This window comes from Gavia stellata, chromosome 1, assembly GCF_030936135.1.
Source record: "Gavia stellata isolate bGavSte3 chromosome 1, bGavSte3.hap2, whole genome shotgun sequence".
Lineage (NCBI taxonomy): Eukaryota > Metazoa > Chordata > Aves > Gaviiformes > Gaviidae > Gavia > Gavia stellata.
In genome coordinates this window covers 7,038,034-7,062,910 of record NC_082594.1, presented here as the reverse complement: position 1 = coordinate 7,062,910, position 24,877 = coordinate 7,038,034, and the positions used below count along the sequence as shown (strand labels likewise).

At 38.4% G+C, this 24,877-nt stretch overlaps 2 protein-coding genes across 5 annotated transcripts in view; one reads left to right on the top strand and one right to left on the bottom strand.

The window, feature by feature from the left end:
• Positions 1 to 7,691, top strand: part of CCDC83 (coiled-coil domain containing 83) — a 33,239-nt gene extending 25,548 nt beyond the window's left edge. The window contains exons 12-13 of the mRNA XM_009807228.2: positions 4,872 to 4,960; positions 7,588 to 7,691. Of these exons, the coding sequence (XP_009805530.2) occupies positions 4,872 to 4,960; positions 7,588 to 7,691 (193 nt within the window). The remainder of the gene's footprint in view (positions 1 to 4,871; positions 4,961 to 7,587) is intronic.
• PICALM (phosphatidylinositol binding clathrin assembly protein) overlaps positions 1 to 24,877 on the bottom strand; it is a 71,731-nt gene that overhangs the window by 1,930 nt on the left and 44,924 nt on the right. For 2 of the 4 annotated variants that reach the window (XM_059826032.1, XM_059826040.1), the window contains exons 12-19: positions 24,673 to 24,773; positions 14,910 to 15,017; positions 13,846 to 13,977; positions 13,726 to 13,756; positions 12,791 to 12,890; positions 9,123 to 9,182; positions 6,849 to 6,953; positions 656 to 758 (exon numbers count right to left, since the gene is read on the bottom strand). In XM_059826032.1, coding sequence (XP_059682015.1) covers positions 666 to 758; positions 6,849 to 6,953; positions 9,123 to 9,182; positions 12,791 to 12,890; positions 13,726 to 13,756; positions 13,846 to 13,977; positions 14,910 to 15,017; positions 24,673 to 24,773 — 730 coding nt within the window. In that variant the 3' untranslated portion in view covers positions 656 to 665. Of the gene's footprint in view, positions 1 to 655; positions 759 to 6,848; positions 6,954 to 9,122; positions 9,183 to 11,232; positions 11,257 to 12,790; positions 12,891 to 13,725; positions 13,757 to 13,845; positions 13,978 to 14,909; positions 15,018 to 17,617; positions 17,699 to 18,049; positions 18,134 to 19,602; positions 19,753 to 24,672; positions 24,774 to 24,877 lie in introns of all 4 variants that reach the window. The other 2 variants (XM_059826018.1, XM_059826023.1) reach the window with 2 other exon arrangements.

Sequence of the window (24,877 nt, the reverse complement as noted above, 5' to 3'; positions counted from 1 at the left end):
GAACTGAAGGTCACTTTTCACGCTGAACCAGAGAAAGTGCACAAAGAAAAGCAGAATGCTGCGTGCAATAAAGCCTACTCTTTCTTTATGCTACGTATTCTTGATTTTTTTCATGTTTTCACTCATTTTAGTATTTAATTTCCACCTGTGCCTGACTGATAAAAAAGGACTCCAGTGCACATCTGTACCAAAATTTAGCCCTTGCACACGTGAAACCAAGTATCTCCTTCTGCATAAAGTGAACTCTGGCCAAGCAAGCTGGTGAAGCACAGCAGCAGGCTGCCAGCAGCAGTCAGGTGTTTGCTCCTAACCGCAAACCCTAACGTTTTCCTGATGAAATGGGAAATACCGGGGAGTACCACTCCCTTCTCCCCAGCTGCAGCAGAGTACCCTGTGTGCTGGCTCTTGCAGTTCAGAAAGGAGCTAGCAAACTTTATTTCCAGTGGACTGAAACAAAATGACTTGATCGGGCCCTTAAGCTGCTGCAGTGAAGTATACCAAGCTTCCAAGTCACTTCCACAATGCTTCCAACTCAACATGACTTGTTTTATTTTCCTCAGAAACAGTTCTAGACACGTTAATAAAACCGGAATGAGAACTTTAATTTTGTTTTATATCACAAAAACCAGCATCTCCCCAGAATAACCGACAATACCTAAGTTGCTTTACAAGAAATCCTGGAGAGAGAGCTCTGCAAAGGGATCCTTTCCTGAGGCTCTGTGAGGACTCTGACTGGAAGGGCTGGATGCTGCAGACAGCTAGTAGGAAAGACGACAGAGAAAGGGAAAGAAAAAGAAAAAAAGGTCTCAGAATGACAGAATATGAAAGCTGAACGTGTAATGAAAGGACAAGGGGAGGTTAAGAGGCAAACTTGGCAGAAATCAACTATTAAAACGAGGTGTTTGGTCATATGGAAAACAGAAAGCCTCTTCAATGGTTGGTGTAATGCGGAAACAAGCTGGACATGACCCTCCAGAAAGGAAACTTCAATTGGCATTTGCCAAATAAGCAGATAACCTCGCACTTTCACAGTGGTTTTCTTAAAGAGGATACAAAACATTAGGCCTGTCACTCCTGCGGAACAGGTTAGCACTCTCCCCGCTCTACTGGCAAAACTACGTACTGGCAGGGGGAGATGAGGCTGGGGGTCTGGCCAGAGCATGGCAGCTTTCCAGATGCCTATTCCAGATGAAAGAGCTCTCAGCATCTTTTCCTCTCAAAATAGGATGTGTATAAAAAGAAGCTGGAGAGCAGACAATGGATAATTGCCAGTTTGGGGGCCTAGAAGGAGAACACGGGATATATTCTGGGGGTAGGGAAAAAAAAAAAAGATGACAGTTTGTCAGCTGCTGCAGTTTAGGTCAGAACTGAAGACCGAGACTGATAGTCTCGGTCACATCCTATAGCCATGTATTTAAAGCACCACAATACAAATTCAGCACATTGTTTACAAGCAGGTAATACTGGTCTTCCAGCTGCTGCTGCTGGAAGGGACCAATAATTTGCAGGCTGTAATTGCAGGAGTATCTGCTATTTGTTGATTTATTTTTTTCTGTAGTCCTTTTCCTTCTTTGTTAGTGCTTTCCCAGTTATAAATGGTGCTTTATCAAATTCTGTTTGCCCTCTTCCCTCACAGAGCTTGCATGTTTTTGCAGTTACAAATAAAACAGTCTTCTCCATTTCAGATTCCATCACTTTAACAGTTTACTCATAGTTGAGCCACTAATCACCCATGCATACTTGCACTTCATACCCGTTGCAAAAAACGTTGTATGAAGAAGTATTTCCTTTGGAAATACTGAATGCCTGCCAACCTACGCATGACAGGGAACATGCTTATGGGAACTGCTTGCAGAAGTGCCCAGAGTGTAAATATTGCCTTTGCAAATTTAAATTTTTCACGCTAATGTCTACCTCAGAAACCACATGGGGAGAAGGATTTCTTTCAGGATTAGTACTCTCTGGCTGGGTTCAGATCTTTATCTCCCTCCCAAAAGCCCTCTCCCAACAGGGCACACAGATCCAGTCCCCATAAACAGAATATGGAAGAGTCATGAGACAGAATGGGAAGTGCTCGAGAAACAGTTTCAGGATGTCAGAAGTTCCCCTTTTAAACTTGGTTCTTCCCTTTGGAAAGCTGTAGCTCACACACCCCACCACTCTCCAGGATTTGAGCCGGACTAACGATAAAGTCCAGCAGAGTCGTAACTCCAGCAAGGCATGCCTGCTGCAGCTACATTTCATGGGACATTCTTCCTCTTCGTGGTCAAATGGCTTGAGTCCCGTATTACAAGTCCTGTTAAATTGAGTTGGCAGATCTCCAACTGATATCAAGTCCAAAGTAATGTCCCAGTTTGAAAGCAGTGTGGAAGACTGGTAGGTTTAGAGCTCTGTCATTTGTGCAACATCAGCGCGTAACCAGAATCAGAGGTGAAATTTCAGGAAGCTTGTTCAGGTTAAATACTGGGAAAGAACTTGACAACGGTCCCTCCTAGATGCCACAGCCAAATTCAGACAAGAGACAGTACCTTACAGTAAATACATATTAACGAGATTCCTCTAATTATTAAAACAGTGGCCTAAGAAAAATGCGGAAAGTCGAGTTAGACTGTTTCCTACAATGCATCTATCCAGAATACTGCTTATAAATATATCTGAAAACCAGAACCTACCTTAGCAGTTTCTAAGGAGAAGCATCTAAAACAGCAGCACTGGCCATCAGTTTCTCCAGCACTAATATGCTTAGAACTGTGGATTTAGTCTCCTTACTGCCCCACGCTTGCGTGATCTGAAATGCAACATACTGTGCTGCATCAGACCCAAAGCTTAGCCTCACCTTCAACAGCAGTCGTCACTTCTTGCTGCTTCCAACAAAGCCAAAACTCCCCGGAGTCACAGTAAGAGAGAAGAACCCGTCCGTAAGGGAGTGTTGTGCTGATTCCCATCATTAGCTAGGTACTGGTTTCTCATTAAACAAGTCTTTCAATCTTTATTTTAGGATTAATGTGCCAAAAGGAGCACCTCTGAAGTCTGTTTTATGGCATAAGTCTGTCCTGAACCATATAGCCTGTTCTTCCAGTTTCAAAAAAAACCAAAACCACCCCCCAACCCCAAGTTACTCATTTGCACATGTAGCTATTCTTCATCGACACCAGTACTTTTTCTGTACAATTCAGCGACGTTAACTGCAGTGTTACAGTTCACACAGGTGCTGGCAGTAAGCAGAGTAATTTCTTTTTTCTATTTTAAATCTTAGAATTTTCGCTACCCAGCTGCTTCCCCTCCTAAGGCTATGTCCTTTTGGGGGTAACCAGAGCAGAACATGTAACACTTACAGGCCTAGCACCGATTTGTCAGTATTGTACCATTTTATATTAGCCAACATGATAGCATTTTTGGTGGTGGTGAACATTCAGGCGCTGCTGTCGTGCATTACGACACTCAGGTCTTACCACGGGTAGTTTCTATTCCAGTTAACTATACATCGTTCAGATCTTGTCTGAAATATTCTGCGTTTGCTGTACTGTATCACACCTGCCATCACTCTGGCTACTCTTTAACCTTGTTTGGACCATTGATTCAGCCCATCCCTTCCTCATACACACACACTCTTTCCCCGCCAGCTAAAATTTAATCATGCAACTCTGACCATTCTCACTGTTCTGGGTAGAGCATGATACAATATTTTGCAGTGAGAAAAGCCTGCTATTTTATCATGATGAAAACTATTTTCTTTTTCAAGTGGGAAATACTGACCCTAATGCAAGATAAGTGATTTCAAAGAAAAAAGGTACACGCCAGTTTCTTTTAAAACTTCAAATATCTTGTGCACCTAGATTTTCAAAGAAGCAACTGTTTTAGTCTCATTCTCAGTTGTTTCAAATTATTTTGCCCTTAAAAAAACCAAACTACCCTTGCTTTTGATAGCAACAATTAGAAATAAAGTTGCATGCCTGTAAACAAAACACTTGAAAGAGAGGCAAAATAGGTATGTCTAGAGGTAGAAAAAGTAGATTAAGACAAATCCTCAAGAGTATCACATTAGGAACACCAGCATAAATTACACAGAAACTGGGCAACATTGGGACGGCTGTTTTACCAGCCTGCATACGAAGTAGGTGGAGCTCCCAACACGCTACAACTTGGCAATAGGATTTTTCAGCAACAACTTCGTGTCTGCCATTATGCTTTTAAGCACACCAAGCATCCCTCAGCAGACTAGAGGTAAACAATACAATCTGGTGCTTTAAACCTAAGTATTAAAAACAGTTTACTGTTTGGCAGTGATGACACCATGGAGAAAACTTGTATTAGAATAATGGTGTTTAGAGTGATCCACGTGGGCTGTAGGCAGTTTGTATTGTGTGCCTTTCAGACAACCACTATTCGTTCTTTAAGATTTCTTTACTTACCCCAAGAACACATATTTTTATTTCTTTATTTTCCTAATTTCTTTTTCTGGCACAACAGGAGCATGAACTAAACCTAAACAGACAAATATGCTCTCAGAAGAGCCTCAGGACTACGCAAACAGTAAATCTGGTGTAATAATATTGTAATTCCCCTCCGTGGCTCTACATCAGTAAATGCCATCTCTGCCGTATATGGGGAAGCAGCTCTCGCACGCAGCCTTTGTTTCATTTAAGTTGCTTTATTAATGTCAGACTTCTGAAAACTCAACACCTGCAAGCAACGCAGACTGGGTGTCTCAAGGAAAACCCTTCCTGGTCACACAGCAAATGCTGATTCAAAGGGTGTGTTTTCTATCCAATTAATTATCACAGAAGCCAAACATGTTGTCAGATAAGCACAATAAATAGAGCTCTACACACCTCACTTGTGACTAATTTCTCCTTCTCCTGTTGTGACAGCCAGCTGGGATTCAACCTAGACCAAGCCCTGCACTGCCAAATGAAGCAGAAAGGCTCACCTCGCTATCCAGACCTACCTACCTGTTTATAACTGAATTAGGCAGGTACGGAGATTTTTTTATTTAAGGGATATTTCAAAATAGATGTTTTGGGAATTGCAGAAAAAAACTCTTATCCTTAAGGATCCTTTAACTTGTTCCCTATTTAAGAAGTGTCATAAACACATTTTTCCCCTTGAAATAGTATAAAACCCACATGCAAGATATCAAATCACGTGTCTGAAGTGACAGTGAATGCGCAAAGCAGCTCTGAAAAGTCCAAGAGAAAGTCAATTGAGAAGTGCATTTCTAGCTGAAGAAACCTAACAGCATCCCATTCAGATCAAGCCTTTTAAAAAAATAATTAAAACCCCATCTATTTTAGTGAAGAAAATGGACATGCTGCCCACTGGCAGCACACAACATAGCCTCTCCTGTTAAAAGATTGGATTCAGGCACTGGAGAAAGGTTTGAGTCTCTTTTCCTTTCCAACCTCCTGCTGAGTTCTTTTCTCTCCACACTCCAGTCCCAAAAACCACACATACACCAACACATACCTAAGTGAAGTTATACATGCATGTTCTTAAACAGTCACCTATAAAGACAAAGCTCTTTATAGTAAGATCAAAATACAGTCCCAATATATTACATTTTTCTAATAGAGTCATGATGTACATTGTGAACTTTGACAAAGAAACATTTGACTAGTACGTAGAACCACACGGTTAATACTGGAGTTCCAATCTGCCAGCTAAACTTGGCTCTGCCTCTAACTACAGTTCACAAACACGACAAAGTCTTAATGATGCCAATATTTTCTGAAAACAGTATGAAGGTGTTCAAGGTTGTCCATCCCCTCCCCCCCACTTTTGTTTTTAATGTGTTTCCTACTGCAAAAAAACTATCTTCAGATGGCTATTGGGTTAAAAAAGTGAGTTCAGATAGAAACTTCCCAGTGAGAGAAGCGTGCAAAACACAATAGAAAGGTACGTATTTAACTCCAGTATCGATAAAGTCAGTTCTTCTCAGTGTTCAGAGTAACCCTTCAGCGCATTTTTATTCCAGTATGTTAGATAATGAATCTATACACAACATACCACAAGAAGCAGAAAAGCAGGAGATGTAAGGAATGTGCCATTTAACATAACACCTTAACAGGGAAAGGCGATAGATTTGTATAGCTATTGAATATCTTCACGATGCTGTACACACCGTCTTCTGCAAAAACTTGGAGGAACACAGAGACCTTTAGAGAAGACGATGGTTAAAACTAGATGAACGTGCCACGTGCCTCCCACTGAGGGTGGTCAGTACTAACAACCAGGTGTTGGGTTGAAGTTTCACCAAGTGTGATACCATGTTTTTTTCAAACCCATCTATAACAGTCACGGACTTAAAAGGCTACATACACCCTGTTTGTCCCCTGCAAAATGCTGTCATATAAGCATGCAGCTTACACTTTAAAAAAAAAAAAAAAAGAAGTTTACAGCTACTGTCAGACTTGGTTACTTTATAATCTAATACTTTTAAGTGGAACAGGTCAAAGAACAGTGTCACATACACTTAGGAAAAAGCTGTAATAGCGTAATCGCAAAGGTACCCTTAGAGGTAAAGCAGCAGAGAAGGTGAACTTTGGGGAAGAAGCCCATCTTCAGCAAACAGCACAGACATTAACTATTCTTATCCCTTCACTAAAGTGTTGCGGATAACCCCAGTCACATTGCCAGAAAAACAATGCCTTAAAATGCTACCCTCTTTGCTTCCATAAAACAAACTTCATGCTGCCAACCGGGATACAAGAAGCTAGGAAGCAACCCTTACACGAACTACTGGGCTTGTACAATACTTTTGTCCAACACAAGAGAATATTGAAATACTTTTAAAGAAATTGACCCAGCTGTAATTTGTTCCTAACACCAATGATTTTGAACATACGCACCTGTGCTCCCGGTACAGGGCCAAAAGGGTTTGGTGGTCTCATGACTGGCTGACTGTATATTAAAGTTGGCTGTGTCATTACTGGTATGCCTCCCATCTGTGATGGCTAAAAAAATCCAGACAACATAAAATCACACACAGCATTAATACATTGCAAGTATTTAAGGAGAGAAAGGAAAATGGCAAATTTTGGTCATGTTTGATCTGGGCAATCATGTAAGATCTTTCTACAATATTCTGAAAATAAAGGTTACTAGAAAGGAACATCACCGCCCTTTCAAGGAATACTCTCAATAACAACTAAGCCCATTTAAGCTCTTTCTGCAAAGACCTGAAACACTAAAATACTTGTTTTTTGTGCTGGTCCTCTTGCTCCCAAAACTGAGGTCTGACAGCGTTTCCCTGACTGCCTTCGAAAGCCCAAGAACAGTTTTACAGATACCAATGCGGAGCTGACAGAGTTCGAGAAAAACTGAAAACTATATGTACAATTAACATTAAGTCATTATGCAAGCAAAGTCTAAAGTGTTACTGACACTCTGGCTGAGCCAAATTAAGAGTTTAATATACGTTAATGGTCTCAGGAGTCAGGTTTTATTTATTTTCCATGAACGTGCATCTCTGGTGCTGCTTTTGGCACTCCCCTCAGGCTTGGGCTGATACCCAGCAGCAGTCCTACTGAAGCAATCCCCATGCCAAGCAGCTTTTCCCTGACTAATCCTGGTACTCCTCCTATCACATCAATCACACAGTGAAGCCATTCAAGAAACTGACCCTGATGAAAACACCCTACGAAAAAGTTAAAAATAACTGCTGGCACAATGAAGCAGCCAGGGAATGCTAAGGTACAAACGAAATTGCCTGTCCCAGTATGCCCTCACCAAGGGAAAAGCTCGCTACTAGACTACCACTTAGAAATGGCCATGCTCAGAACTATGGTACCTACTACTGCTCCTAGGAAAAATTAAACACAAGGGTTGTAAAATGGGTCAACATTTCCGAGATTCCTAGCAGTTAATGTACCAGGTGAAGTTTGAATGAGCCAGGACAGTTTTCAGGATATATTATAAATACTGGTCATTCCGTGATGGCCCGTCTCACCCATCTGCTCAGACGTTGCACGCTTTTGAACAAGTAACAGCAACTCAGGGTAACAGAGCTATGGCTCCTATTAATTCCAGTTTCCATCTCATTGGCATTTAAACCCCACGATGAAAGCTGCTTTACGAAACATGCAAGATTACTTTCTACACACTAAATATGTTACCTTCCCCAGCTGCTGAATCAAAATAACTAAGAAAATGCTTCCAGTACAGTCAATGCAAAGTTGCATAGATCAAGTTTGAATCAACACTAAGGGTAGTTTAACCACAACGACTTGATGATCTTACAGGTCTTTTCCAACCTTAGTGATTCTGTGACTTTGCACAGGACATACTACAGGAGTTCATAGGGGGGTAATGGGGAACTTGATAGTCTCCCAAGAGACCCTCAAGAACACAGCTGGCCACTTTTGCAGTTCACTTACTGAGCATATACAAATTATAAACCATTAATCTAATTTGATTACATGATTAAACATGTAGCTTATTTTTGTTATACTCATCGGTGAGCCATTTAGCAGAATTGTTCTAAGGAAGTTCTCTCCCCTTTTATTCACCCAGCAAAGCTGTGCTAAATCAAAACCATGCTAATAAAGAAGAGTTAAGGCATATCATTACAGAAATATTTTAAAATTTGAGGTAAGAACAAAAATTTGAACAACTTTTCAGAGCAAGAAGCAGCAAGGTCAGGTTTATGTCAAAAGCCTTCCAGTACTGGTATGTCACTAAGAGATTCAATTCTCAACCCACACCACAACACAAACTTGCAGTTTTGTAGCATCAATCATTGCAGATACCTTTTGCTGAGGTTGGGAGCAAGTATTTAAGGAAGGTTTCACTTCACCGATAAAACATTCCTGTTGTGAATGTAGCTATCTATACTCACATGATACACTTATTTCTACACCAATAAAGCCCACCAGGAATAGACACTATCTTAATTTTAAAGAGTTTATGAAAAACTAAGTGAGGTAAAGGGCAGACAATTTCAGATAAAAACCACCAAAGTAGTTCAGAAAACCAGGACTTAATGATTTGGTGAAGAATAAACCAGTAGGAGCTGAAATTCAGTCTTCAGTAAAATAGTTCAGAAAAATGACTGCAACCAACTGTAAGCAATCAAGCGACACACACAGCATCTGATTTCTTTGAGCTGCAGGAGTTCCACTCACCATCCCATAGCCCATCATTCCTGTTGGCGTTGTGGCAGGATATGCCATTACAGGTGGTGCCTGGTGTGAAAAACAGTGGTGAACTGAGAGGAGAAGAGATCAGCTGCATACTGGTAAGACATTGCTTTCTAAGAATCAACTGCAGCACTTAGCTTATTAGCAATATAGCAAAGAATAAATAGGATTTGCAGTCTTGTGTTAAGAGTGTATCCAAATTATTTCAGATGGAACACAATACCCAAGCTAAAGTCTCTAGGCGATCTTGGCAAATTTATAATTACGTATTTGCTTTCACCCTGTTAGGATTCCGGCTCACTAAACTAAACTGCAAGCTACCATTCTCTCAGCATCCTGTTTAAAGAACATGGTATCAGAGAAGTTTGAGAGTGAAAATTCAGGAAGCAGAAGCATTTTTTTAATCCCATGAAGTATATAATTGTATTTCAAAATCAGAAGTAATGGTACACAAGGAGTCTTAAGAGAATTTTAAAGACAGGAAGACCAAAGTACCAGTGCTTCTGCTGACATGACGGGAATTACCTTCTCTTTAGCCAGGATGTATGCTCTGGGGGGATTCTCCTACCATGCTTCAACATAAATTCAACTCTAACATGACTATCCTACTTGCATTCCCTCTCACTCACCCACTTAGTACAGTGAATTTGAACAGGTTAAAAGTCGTCTTAGCACTTCGCAGATATGTTTACATTACCCTTAATCTAAGTTCACTTTTATGAAGTTACAGTAAGATTGCTGTCGGACAAAACCTGGGGTGAAGCTACTTTTTGTAAACAACTTGGCAACATGTAAGTAAAAAAACAGCTGATAACTCTTAGAAAGAAAAATGTATTAAAGACAGTTCTTCATATCCTAACCATATTCTTTGCTCTACAGTTTCATTACCCACTCTCTAAATTAATACTGACTCTTACAAGGACAAAACCCATTTTTTTTCAGACCATAAATTGGTGTTTATAAATATTCAGATAACTTGCTGTCCATCCACTCCACCTCCTGTTAGTCTCTCCTTTAAGAAAAAACAGTCTAATTTTCATGCTATTGCTGTGGGGGTTACTATTCATGACAAGACAAAGACCATAGGCATTTCTTGGTACACAGATATTATTGACGCAGAAAAGAGGGAAGTGACAAAATATTAATAATACTGGATTAATTAAAGCAGATAAATTGTAACATCACAAATAAGACATCAGCAAAGCTGCTTCTCAATTCAGTTCTAAGGTATCAGCTGCCTTTTCATAGATAGTAGCCAGTGTCACTGGCATTTCAATTGCCATCAGAACATTTCCCCGATCAAAAATTATCTAGACTGTGTACTATCCAAATACTTTACACATCTGGCAAAGCTATCCTGAAAATTATGATTTTTTTTTTTGTTTTGCTTGTGTATCCACACCTACACACACACAAACATGCTGACTAAATTTATTTTAGAGTGCTCAAGTACGGACCTACCATCCTTTAGTTACTGAGTTACCCTGCAATAAAAACAGAATACAGGGAAAGACCAATATCACTGTTGACATAAAGAAAAAAAAAATCCTTTGAAATGAAAGACTGCATTCCTCAGACAGCAAGCACAGGTTATTGCTTGCCCTTTGTAAACTGTCAGCATGGATTTTTTTTTTATATGAGCATTAACAACATATTGGTCTCTCCCCACTAAAGAAAAAAAATAATAATAAAAAAAGAATCAAGAACTACCGTAAACGTGGATAAAGTGCCAAGTATAACAGAAGCCCGTGAGGTTTCATGCAGTTATTCAAACACAAACATTTTCATCTTCATTCAAAATTCACCAAGTGCATTGAAGGCAGCACAGACACACACCCCAGCTCTCTGGCAGCAAATGGTACAGTTTAAAGCAAGGAAAAATAATCTTGGTATTTCCCATGCCATCATTCGTGTCAAGAGGCTGCAGACCACCTATGAAGTTCGTGTATGCTAGGAGAAGCTCAATTTTCGGCACACCAAAGATTTTAAAATGAGAAATGTGTAAATAGCAAGAAGGTTATGAGATTCTGCAACAGCAGTGGTTAATATCAGCATGCCAGTCGATTGCAAAAAGGCTGTGGGTTGTTTCACTTACGTATTGTGGAAAATGCATGCCATTCTGTATTTCCCAGGGAGAACAATTACATAATGCAATAACACTGGATTAGAAGCAAATACTTACACAACAGAATATACACAGATAGCATTTTAGTTCACAAATACATTAAATGTTTACCCCAACACATTCTTGTAATTCAAGTCATGTACCGAGACAACATACTGTGATACTGTCATCGTTATTAAGTTTTTAATTGTTTTGCATAGTCCATTTATTTGGTATATGCCTTTTTTCCAAAGACAAGAAAGCCTTATTTTCAAAAGCATATTTATTTAGCAAGCAGCAGCAACTCCACAATAAATAGACCAGCAGAGGAAGACAAACTTTTTTTTCCCTCTAGATAATTTCTGTTTCAAGATTTTTATGTTAATAGAACAGTTTCACAGGAAGAGAAGTGTCTCAACAGTATCTCTAAATAATAAAAGCTGTTAAATGTAATGACTTATCACAAGAAGATGTATATACAAGACATGAGTTATTAAACAGATTCAAGCACACAAGTAAACTCAAACCATCAGTCATTAAAGCAGGTGAGTAGTTACAGTTTCTTCAGTATCTACACACCCTCCGGTAAGGTCCACAAACATTTCTCCCTACATAAATGCAGTGAGTTGATAAGGGACACCCAGTAGGGAACAGGAGGTGGATCCAGAGAGACAAGCTCTCTTTCCAAATCCACAACGTTGCAGTATTACACTGGGGATTCAACCTCCCCCAGTCAGTTACAGAGTCAGATGCAGTAATTCCTCAGGGGTGGTTTGTTACCTGTTCTGTCCACGTACAGCTCTCCAGGTCATTGGTGAAAGGGTGAGTAGGATTCACATGCAAAAATGTTCTGTTAGCATTGTGAAAACTACTCATACAAACTCTTAACCTCTTTTTTTTTCTTTTGACATGTAACTAAGAACCCTCCCTCTAGACGCTACCCAAAAATCCTTGCCAATACTACCTGCTACAATAGACACTACAAAGTTGATCACCAAAATGGACATGCATTAAAAACAATTGCACACATCGGGGCAGGAAAGCAGTAGTTATGTACATTAAGAAAGCTATAGCCCACATCACTGCACAGACACCTCTACAAGTATCAAGAGGATTAAACTCTCAGTCCATTCTCACCCCCAGAGTGAGCTGAGTTGTAATGCATACATACTTGATGTATCAGTGCACCTGAAGAACACTTTTCACACTTTCTAATTTTCTAGCCTGCAAAGTCGCCCCCCCCACACCAGTGGAATCCAGTTTTATGTCAGTTGAGTGAAACATGAAGGCTGCTATCTTGCCATGAGAGGCTGATCAAACACTACTGAAGTTTATGTTAAAGCTGCACATGTCACATCACAAACTACTTACTAGAACCACACAGCTAAGAAAACCAAATCCAAGCAGTACAGATCTCAAAGTGACCACTTCTTCTATTTTCTACTACCCCTTTACTGCAACTATAGATTGCTTTCAATTTTCTGTTATACATCAACCTGTATAACTAAGTTGCAGGGAACTCTCTATTTTAAAATGACTATTTGCTTACCAACGTCGGAGCGTTCCACGCAGTTGTAGGTGCAATCTTGGGTTGCCAGTTGGAACCACCTGTTAGTTTCTTTTCACCTGGCTGAGTCCAGTTTACATCACTTCAAATAAATTTTTTAAAGAACTGTTAGAAAACATTGGATTTTCTTACAGAACTCCCTCAGGTAAACACCGTTTCTCTTGGAGATGTGGCTTCTTTTGTTAGTGAAGAAAGTCATTTAGCAAAGGAGTTGATAAAAGGTCTCATGACAGCTTGTTTTGGCTAGGAAAAGTAAGGTAAAATGTTCAACATGAGCCACCTCAGCTGTACCTAATCTCAGTCAAGTTCCCCAGTATAGGTAAGTTAGTCTAGCTGACTTTTCTTGGGTCAAGATAGTTTAGTTAGGAGCAACTGCATACTAGATTTCTGAAGGATTTCAGAGTTGGCACAGATGGTCCTGGTAAGCCTGAAATTTGCTAATCACATTCTCAGCTTTGCCGATAGAGCAGATGTTCACTATTCTAGAATAGGTCCTGCTTCAAAATTCACTTGTCTAAAGGTCAACCACAACTTGGAGGCTGTAGTTTCACAATCTCTTAATACAGCTCTGCACACACTCAGATCACACAAAGTATTTATAAGGTGTGTTAAGATTACCTACAACTACGAAGAAACATTTGGATGAATTCATTTCCTAAATATATACAAAGCCTGAAAGGAATCAGAGACAGGAGGACATCTCGCCTGCTGTTTTCACTGTCACTACCACTCAGTCTACAGTCACCTTCCAACAGCTCTCAACAATTCATTATACCTTGTATGAGAAACAAAGCACAATCCCAAACGTGCTCAGAAGGTTAACATTATGTTGTTATGCACTGGTTTGAACCTGTACTTTCATAAAAGTCTACTATCAAGAAATTCAAAATGTTCAACTTTTGACTAAGCATACTTACTTTTTAGTAGTTCCATTTCCAATGCCCAAATCTGTTACAAAGTAGAAAAAGATACTATTGAAATTCTATTCATTTAAAAGAATTAAATAAATATTTGTACATTAGTGGTTCAATACTTACTGCCTACAAGATTGGCTAAAGATGAATCCAGATCATCTGACACTAATTTGTTAGGTGGTACTTTGGCAACTGGAAGACTCTGGTTTTGAGAGGCCACTGTTGGTTTTAGGAGACCACCTAGTTCATCAAAACCTTGGAATGACAAACAAGAGAAGAGACTTGAATCACAGGCCTCCCATGAATGTCAGGACATTCAATTATATAGACAGCAAGTTCAACATGATGCCTAAAATACAAAATGTAACCTAGTGATGCTACACTATACAAGAAGGGTAAAACTTATTATGCCTCTTGATAAAGGAGATATTTACTACAGAAAGGAGATTTCACTTTACTAGTTTAACCTACGTGACATTCAATTTTACATGGAATGGATTCACAATGACTGCAAAGCAATCGAAATGTAAAACAAAATAAAGACTATCTTAAGTATTTCAGTCTTATAAAAATGCATATGTATTTGCTTTTAGCAGATCACTGGTTTGCCCGAAAAGAATCCGATGTCAAGGGTCCAACGTCAAAAGACCAGAAAGTATTTACTTTCCAGATGTTCAAAAGAACAGAAAGAGTACTAACTATGACTACAATCCAAATTAACTGTGTATGTTTTGATAATTTATCATTTTCTGAAATAATCTTAACATCAAGAGTAACATGTAGGCAAAGTGGCAAAAATGTGTCGCACAGATAGATAAAATTAAGATGCAACTTTAACCCTACCTCTTCTGACCACACTCTACAAATACAGACTTAATTTCACTTGACAGCATGTAAAAACGAAGGCTGTTCACCGTGTGAAGGTTTAATGCACAAAATACTGAAGTGAAGGAAATAAACGTAAGCATTTCAGCAGGGTGCATAGAAATAGTGTGTAAGGAAAAATTATTTGATTATCAAAGAAGAACTGGATGAAGAATGCTGCTATTGACCTTTTGAAGTCAGCTTTCTTTTCTTCAGCTGGAACACTGTCACAGCAGTATGAGTAAATACAGATTAAGAGATTTATACCACAAGATTAAAAAAAGTTGAAGGACATCCATCATCTATTTTAGTAAGTGTCTTACCACCAGAATCTAGGACAACATTAGAAGATTTGTTTCCAAACACAGACTCAAAGTCAACATTAAGGCCAGCTGATGGCTGTGGTTGAGCAACAGGAGATGGAGTGAACCCTGTGGGGAAAAAGAAAGAAGTTGAATGTTTTTATACAGCATTTACCCATGAATCCACCTTCTTTATGCAAGAAAAGCCAAATAAATATGTAGATCATTTAAGTACCACAGAAAGACTAGGAATACCTCAAAGGTCCAGATTACACCCTCACACCAAGAAGCATGTAAGAGAAAGAGCTGGAAGCAGTACATTTGAAGTTTATTTGGAGTTAACTTCTCCAAAGAAAGGTTTTGCCTCAAAAAATGGGCAGATAGGCCATAAAAGACACTCCTCCTCCCCCCAGTTAACCACCATGCTTCTCCAGGAAAAGAAGCTTGGCTGGGTACAGGATCTGTTTCAAGATTACTTGTTTGAAGATTATTCTCTCAATGTTTTATATTAGTTGAGCAGCTCTCATACAACTGGAGCAAGATCCATATTGTCCCAAGACGACTAGTAATGCCTCTCATTAGACACTCTTACTACTAACAATTTTTATAATGTTTACTTTGTTATTTTTGGACACACATTTTGCGGGAGACCATGTTTTGCAGTTAAGTTTCTAGTAATTATGGCAAGACACAGGGAGTTAAAGCCAAGTTTTAACTCTCATTTCTGTCCAAACTTACTCCATTTGTCTCCTCCTACATATCAGTAAAGCAGATGTAACCTGCTCGTAACTGTTCTCCAAATACACAAATTTTTTTCAATACTTTAAAAAGTCATTGCAGTGGAAAGCATTGCTTATGATGTTAGGCAGTATTAAGTTGATGGTTCAGTAATATGGAAGTGAATACCAATTTGTTTCTAAAATAGTATTTTTTAATGTTATATAATAACGACACACACAAGTCTACACATACATGTGTGCATGTACAACATCTTGATATTCAGGCAGTTACATAAGCAATTAATTCCTTTATATGAAAAGCATCCAAAAAATGCAATGCTATATTGAGAACTAGCTCTTCTGGTTTTTAAGAGAAATTTTGATGATACAGAGAAATAAAAGAAAAGTATCACAAATACTTCAGCAGTAAACCATTGCAGTGAGCAGAAATAACTGACAAAGAATACTTCCTGGATTTCATTTAGATTGCTGTGACATGACCTCATTTTAATCGTATTGTTTTCCTGAAATAGGTCACATTTCACCTAAAAACTTAATAACTATAGGATACTATCCTTGAACATAAACTTCACAGAAGAAACAAATTTGGATTACCTGTTCCTTCCTGTTTGTCTTAAAGGAACATACAACTCTTAACTCAAAAGCATCCATCTCTAAGAATTTAAACAACGTACTTTTCATTAAAAACAAAATCAAAGAAACAGCATACAGCAAAACATGGGAAGCAGTAATGTGGGAAAAGATAGGCAGTAAATAAACAACGAAAGAAAATGAGTATCTTTATGACAAGTATACCGTCAAGTTGTAACAAGCCATTTCAGAGACTCTGAACTGTGGATAGGAATTCCTTTGATGGGATGTCATGCAACTCTTAAAACCGTGCCTGTACCAATAGAAAACTTGACTTACAATAGCTCATATTTTTCTTTAGAAAATGGCCTTAACCGAAACAAGCTGAGTTTCCTGCTCTCACATTTTAGGAAGTTTCAAGCTTTATGAAGCTAACGAGATGAGACAAGCCAGAAGACAAAATAATGCACAGGACTCCTTTGAGTCAGCCTCTGAAAAAGGCAAAATGCTACTCCTGGTATCAAGCACCAGCCCAGGGCATTTTGTCTAAAACGGATGTTTTGAAAGGTGCAAAGGTCAGTATTTTTAACAGAGTTCCTTAGAGAGAATAAACCAACAAGACTTGACAGAAACTAATCATCCAGCTTTTTGGATATGGAACAAAAGGAACAGAGTCAATACGTAGTATTTAACCTTTCGTTAAATGACTCTAGCTAATTTCTATTCAAAAGACACTAAACCAAAATGTGACTTATGGTGCTTTTAAGAATTAACTCTTCCACAAACCATTTATTGAAGGTATTCCTAAACCTTGCATAGCAACAATGTTAACACTCCCTATTCAATCTGGTTTAGACAGATTATCATCTGTCACAGTCCGCAGCCCGTCTACCAACTGTCAGGATGGTATTCCAGAACCAGCATCAGTACTGGGTTACTATACAGACATTATACAGCTGCACACGATTAGCCAGTAATTTAATGCAGCAGACACCTCTTTCATGTTCTGTTGCAAAGCTTTGTCTAGTTTAGTGCACTGTTTAAGAGTAGTATGTCAACAAAAATGCCATAAGCAGCGAGAACATCCCAATCCCTTTATCTCAAAAGCAATGAGGTAGAGTAAGATGAGAAGATACTTATAACATGCAAGTCTTGTGTGGTATGTAGTTTACATGTAAACTACAAGAGATCCTGAAATGGGGAGATACTCATTTCATGTTTAGACTAAGTAAGCCTTAGTTTAGCACAAACTGAAAAAATATATACCATTTGTGACAACACACCTAGCACAAGCACATGAGTAAAAGTTGGAGCCGCTATAGTAATGCACTTCTGTAGCCAATAACACACCTACTAGTTCTAGGCACACAACACATTCAAATTTCTGTGTTTGTGGTAAGGCTGAATCCCATTACCTACCTCCAAATAGACCAGCTACAGAAGAAGGCTCATTGCGGAAATGAGAAGCATTAGGGTAAGCTTGAGGACCACAAAAAGAATCTGATAAGGCATATCACACAAGAGAGAAAGCCAGGAAAGGAGAAGAGGGAGAGTTACAGAAAGAGAACCAAGATATACTATTTATCTACTTGTCAAAAATTTAATTTCAGGCCAGTCTATAAATCCACATATACTCTAATAACACAGAACCAATGGAATGAAATCAATACACATCAGACATACAGTAAGAAACAAGTTTACATTATCTATAACACAAAAAGGAAAAGCACGGTTTCAAAGTTACAGCTATATTAGGATAAATACTTTACTTATTTTTTTTTCCAAGCAAATGCCATGTTTTACACCCTTGGAAGAAATGAGTGTAAAAGCTTCAAGGCATTTTTCTTATACCTGAAATATAAGGATACAGCCCAATAGTGGATTCATATTTGGTTGCCACAAAGGGATTTAGTTCAGTAAATGGATTGTAATGATCTAAAGAACCAGAAAGAGTTATTTTAAATCCACATTCACATTATCGTAGCACCTTGTTTGTGCTACAGCTAAAACTGCACTTACATTTCACATATCGATCTGTCAGGAGGTCACACTTTGGTTCTAGATACATCTTTAGAGAATGAGACATTGGAAGGGAATGCAACGTATCAATGCCACGTATCTCCAGTGACTTCAGGGCTGTCATGGGATGGGTACTACACAAACCAGTGAGTGTCACAAAAACCCACCAGGCTCCTTGTTCACAGCCCTGCACTGCCACAACATTTTGTATGACTGCAGAACAAATTATACAGACGAAACCGATCTGATTGAATAACCCTACTAAAAAAAGCTGTATTTCAAATGATCATTCTACATTCACATGAACCATACAAATTTAATTTGAAGCGCAGAAAAGACCAGTTAGAAGCATAGGCCAGATTATTACGCAGTAGTACCAGCTTAAAGTATTTGTATACTACTGCCTTAGCCAACTAATCATCCCTGGGAATTGTGGAGAGAAGTTCACAGCAAGAGTTCTTGTGCTTGATCTCGCTTGCTTTCTCTCTCCATTAACCAAAGACAAGCTAGGAAACTAGTTAGCTAAGGTGACAAAGTGTAGGTGGTATGAATATCTCTGAAGAGATTCCTTTGTTTTGCCTCTGTTAACAAGTATCACAGATATCAAAGATCTCTTTGTCATAAGAGATTCTTCTGTGATCAGTTCTAGTGGGGTTCAACCTGCAAAAAGCAAGCCCTGTTGGTACAGCATCATTGTTTTTAAACCTAGCTTTGCTTAAGAACAGAACTGACGTGTAATTAATTGATTTTAATCTATGAAAGCTAACTTAATTTTTCATATTGAAAAGCAGTAGCTGCACCAACAAATGTTAGAAGGATTTCTAATAAGACAGCCATGCTGAATCACCTCCAAAGTAAGACTTCAACAGTTTTAAGAAGGTGAATCATTAGTTTATTGCCAAGTAGGTAAACAGTTTGAGTAGACCATACACCAGGATGTGCATGGCTTTACCAGTTTTGTTAATGCCAACACAACTGGGTGAAAAACACTCACTACCAAAAAAAAATTAGATTAAGCTCTGTGTTTAAAAAGAACATTTCAACCTGAGGAACAAAGTAGCAGCATCTTCTTTCCATTCTCAGGCATACATAGTATTTTACCTTAAAATTCCTAAGCATAAGAGACTTTGCGTAAAACTGCACTCAAACAACTGCTTTAATTATAATTAAGTTCCTTTACATCAGGTAGAATCCATCAGGTAGCCAAGGAAGGATTTTAACACCATTTTCATGGCACAATTACTAACTCAAGTTCTAACACAGCACAAAATCAGCCCCAAATGACCAGCTTTTAGTTTCTGAAAGGCCCCACAAATATACTTTAGAAACTGAAATAATGTTAAAATTTTCAGGAAATAGGAAGTGAGTTTAAAATGGTACTTTACCAACAAACATTTCATGTGTGGGTGTCCTACTGGTGAAAGTAGATACATCAGAAGACACAGACAGATGAGCAGCATCGTTAGTTTTTGTAAGGAAAGGATTTAGGTTTGGAATGGCATCATCAACACTATCAACAGTAGCAGAAAAAGGATCTGTTCAATTCCAGAGAGCAAGAGAAAGAAGAAAAGGAAGATGGATTTAGTTACATGCTGCTTCCTAGGTATAGAGAAGAGCAAGAGTTAAGAAGAGTGCAGGAAGTATAGTTTTCTCCTGACATCTCTAAACTTGGGATGACCTAGCAAATTGTTTAATTTTCAAATTGTCCAGGTTTATCTGTTCTCTGCTCAAGAGAAATACTACAGATATTAGCCACACATTTACTTTTTTTTTAAATTAGTACCATCTTGGTCTTATAAAGTGTGCTTCTTCCATAGCGTGTTTTATACTGAAAATTAGTGTGGTGTTGTTCTTTGAACACGAACACTTTTTGCTTTACTCAGTCATGTCCTGACACTTGCAACAAATTCTCTGGAGCTTAAACTGCCTCTTAGCACCTGGGGTTATGTTATGCTAAGTGAGGATTCGACGCAATACCATCCTGAGGATAGCTTTAAAAACCTGAACAAAACCAAACCAATGGAGATGTACTTTTCCTTCTTCTTCAAAATGTGTTTATGGATTTTTATTTTTTTTTTTTACTGGGCATCATAAAATTTTCAAGAGCTATGAATACACCAAGGTAGCATACAGGACAAAAGCACTTTCCTTACTATCTGGGGCATCAGGAGCAACAAGCTTGTTGTGGGTATGCCATTAGCTGCAAGCAAGCAAAAACCTGCTCTGCTTTGAGGAACAACAGCCAGTCAACAGTGAAGAGGAAAGCATTCTTTATTAAAAAACTGTCGGACTGTACTGGGGAAAGAAGGAAACATGGATCTGTGTAAGCCACTTCCCGAGGCGTATAGGAGAGTTTCAAGGATTCCCAAGGGTGGATAAAATTGCCAAGCTAAAATACTCTACTCCAGGATCCCACAGATAAACACGATAGGAAAGGCAGCTACAATACTTGCTGACAGAAGGAGCTGTGGTTTAGCTGTCTGCTTCAAAGCGCGCGAATCCTTGATGGAAAACTCAAGAACTCACTAGTGAGACCAGCAGGAGTTGCATCTAGCCCGATTTGTTTTATCACAATGCCTAGAACTGCAACTTACTCTTCTAGGCAAAACCACTACAGAGAAATGCCTGAATAATAATTACAGAAGAGATTTCTTAAGTACTTCAGTTTCTGGCCTTTTTTTTTTTTTTTTTAAACCTGGTTAGATTACCAGTTTATCCACAACTCTTGTAAATACTACTGTGATGTGTGCAGCAGCCTCAAACTATAAGTTATTTTCTCTCCCTGAATCTGACCTCCTGATTCTTACCTATAAAACCCATACAGCTTGGTGACATGTAAGTTTCAGACATAAGCAAGTCCTATATAAAATGAAATTTTAAAACCCTAACTGCATTATTCTTTGCTGACTTAATATATCATTTGATTTTCTGCAAGCTCAAGATATCTTATTCAGTAACACCTGACTTCTCTCCCAAATTTCTTGGTTATGTTGCAAGAATGAGTGAAGTGCCTTAAAAAGCCTTTTTCCAAATCATTCAGTCAGCAGCAAAATGACAGTGTCAAATGCTGAATAAAGGATAGGCAGAATAAGCTAATATAGTATTTGTAATATAAAACAGCAAAACAAAACTTTGTATTGTCTTATGTATGCTTCAGATAGCAATATTACCACCTAATGCACTTGTGGACATGCCAATCAGTCACCTGAAACCAAGTCCTTGCTTTCAGGTACTGCTTAAAACTGTTCTCTGCTTTGAATGCTATTCTAGAAGCTGTAGAACAAACAGATCTGACAATAAAACAGGTCAGATTATCCTTTAATCAGGCCCTGCTTCACATTCTTCTGATTCTATTGGTTCCCCTTGTAGTTGGAAAAAATCCAAACAGATAGGTCAAACTGATTATTTCCACACTGATACATTTGTTTTGCTTCTGAAGGTTAGGTGCAAGTTGATAGCTGGCAAATATACCAGACACAGCTGGAATGGTCTTCGAACAATCCCAATAGACAGCTCAGATAAAACAATATGAAAGAAGCTAAAAAGGACAGAAAGTTTTAAACCGTATTTGTTTGAAACTACTGTCCCCTGGAATTATTTTACACATGCACTCAACAGAAAATTACTACATACTATTTTCTGTTTCCAAATCCCAAGGTCGTATATGGACTTTCACGTGTTTTGACTAGTAAGACAATGCAACACAACTTCAGATTAAGATTTCCTCAGAAACGGAATCTGTTTTCAGACTTTTTGCTCGTCTGCCTCATTCTAATTCTAGCCAGTGTGTTCAATCTCATCCAAGTCTCAAAACTTGTACATGGTTGTGACAAAGGTAACTGAAAATTAATTGGGTTTGGGCAATTTATGTCCTTGCATATTCAGATTTTTAAAAACTGCTGTCTCTCCTGACAGCAACACCTCAACATTTCTAAAGCCCAATTTCATCCTTGAATACACATGGCATCTGTTTGTGTCAATGGAATCACTCTGCACCTTCAGGCTATCATAGGCATTAATGATTCGGGTACATTTAAAAGAGTAATTTGAATTTTGCAAACTTCTACCTTTAAGTTATCCAACTAGAAGTATTTTACCTGAAAGAACAATGATAAAGGTTTTTCAGTGGCATCTCTTACAGTTTGAATAAGTAAACTGAAAACATGCAATTACAGAACCCATTCTCCGGGAGCTTGTAACCTCGTTAGCTTTAACATTTTTGGAAGCGCAAGACAAATAGGCAGCAACCCAAATATAATGCCTTTGTAACAATTTATCCTTTTGTTACACACCTGGGAGCTGCTGCATAAAGTTTTTAACAGTAACTGATTTTAGTCCATTGCAACTTGTTGCTGGTTTGATACTCTTCTCAAAGTCACCATATACACCAAATACAAACATCATCATGTCAGAAAATTACCTAGGGGAGGGATGCTGTGCAGTGGTTAGAGCACAGGACTGGAAATAGTTCAGGTTCCATTCTTGGCTCTGCCACTGACTTGCCGTATGACTTCAGACAAGTCAGTTAATTGCTCAGATTTCCCCATCTGTAAAATGTGGAAAGCACTTCTTATCTACCTCACCTATGTGAAGTGAGTGTTCATGTCTGTAAAGCTGAAGAGATTTCTTTTTTTTTGATGAAAGGTAACACAAAAAATGGTGATCCCACAATTTTAGCCTAAAATTTTAGCAGACAATCTGAAATCTTCACAGTTAATTAAATCTTAGAAGTGTTCAGAAACGCATCAATAGTAAGCAGATATATCAATGACTATTACTGAAGACTCTTACCAGGAGTAACACAACATTGAACAAACAGACTTTCAGGCTCAATTTTCAGGTTAATAAAGAAATGCTAGATTGTGATGTGACCTTCAAGAGGAAGATAATTCCCCTTTCTATCTCACCCATGAGACAAATAAGACAAGCTGAAACAGAAGATATTTTCTGGAGAGCAAACAAGATGAGCTAAACCTTTTTCCTCCATTTCTAAACTCTAAGCCTATTAAACATTGAAATTTGGATGCGTAACTCAATGCACTCCTCACTGCATCTTTCTCAAAAGATGCTCTGCTCAGCAAAACTAAAAGGACAAGTAAACTACTTTTATCTATTTTGAAGCTACCACATATATCAGTATTGCCCCCATCACTCAAAATTGTGTGATATTTCCCTACAAACAAATGTGAGAAGGTACACAAAATGCAAAGTACACAGCAAAAAGTAAATAGGAAAGTAGAATACATACACTGTTTATTATGAAGATATGTTAGATAACTGGAAAGATGTTTAGGGAAAGCTATAGCTCATAAAAAGAAATCGTGAAGTAGAATTTCAGAACAGGATTATTCCCATGTCTACAAATCTTTCCGAAGCAGCAACTTCCAATTTTTCACATCATAAAAGAAAGCATTTTTGCAAACATCTTGTTTATTAAAAAAATAATATGGAAATAGCCACATAGTTCAGCAGTTTTATTAAGTGTCATTTATGTAGAAAAGTAAAAACAAACATCTTCATAAGAGATTTTTAACCCTCCGCCAGTACAACCACCGGTGCGAGCAGGCAGTATGTTACGTATACCAGAAGTATTCTGGAACACTGCAAAGCAGCAAGGAGAAAAATGGCTTTGAGTAAATGACTAAATGCTCTAACACTCAAAGTAATCTTGAAGTAACGTTCATGACTTTCTAGAACGCTCTTGCTTGCCTCCTTGGTTTAAGGACTTGCCTGTATCAATAAGATAATCTAACATCTCATTCAGTCCATCCTAGCAACTGGGCAGAATGATAATTTGGGTGTTCTGAAGTAAATTTCAGAGGGAAGAGCTCCTTATAAATTTTGTCTCTTCACTTAAAGAGATCCAACCACAGCTTTTTGCTAATTTGCCTTTGTAGTTAAATGAAATGCAGCAGAGAATTTGTAAAGAGGAGCCTTATTTTGTTTTGAATAACTAACTCTGACTTTTCTTGCCTTTTATGCACAGTTGTCACAACTCTCTCCTTTCAGGCCTCATCCAAGTTCCGCTCTATTATCACCTGCAAATTTGATTTAACATTAGACAACATTTTAAAAAAAAAAGTGTATTCAAGTTCTCCTATATGCAGCATGGGCTATCTGGCAGGCATCTTCACAGAATGGACTTCTCACAGCTAAGTTTCTGTAGCTTGCTGTGTGACTCAAACACAGCAGTTACGAAGCTGACAGAGCTGGTCAACAATTAAAGTAACTTTGCTACAAAGAACTCTCATATCAAAATTCTTTGTAATCACCACATGCTGCTACATGATTTTAATCCATACCCAGATTTGACTTTTTCCACTCCCTTCATCCACTTGTAGCTTGTCTTTGCAAGATCTCTGTTTTTAGGGAAGAAACAACCCACAGACTAGGGGAAACATTTACAGGAACATGGCCATAGAAATTAGAACCTTAATCCAACTCAGAATTCTTACCTCCCCAGGTACTTCCTACTTGTGGAGCAGCAGATATAGGATGTACAGATGGATGAAAAGTTGGCTGCAAATCAAGCAGATCATTTGGCAGCTTTGAAGTGCTACAAAGACAAATTAATACAACTGTTTGAACTACCATCACCATCACAGTTTTCAATGCAAGGCAAATGCTAGCAACTGTCAACAGCAAATAAACCTTTGGTTA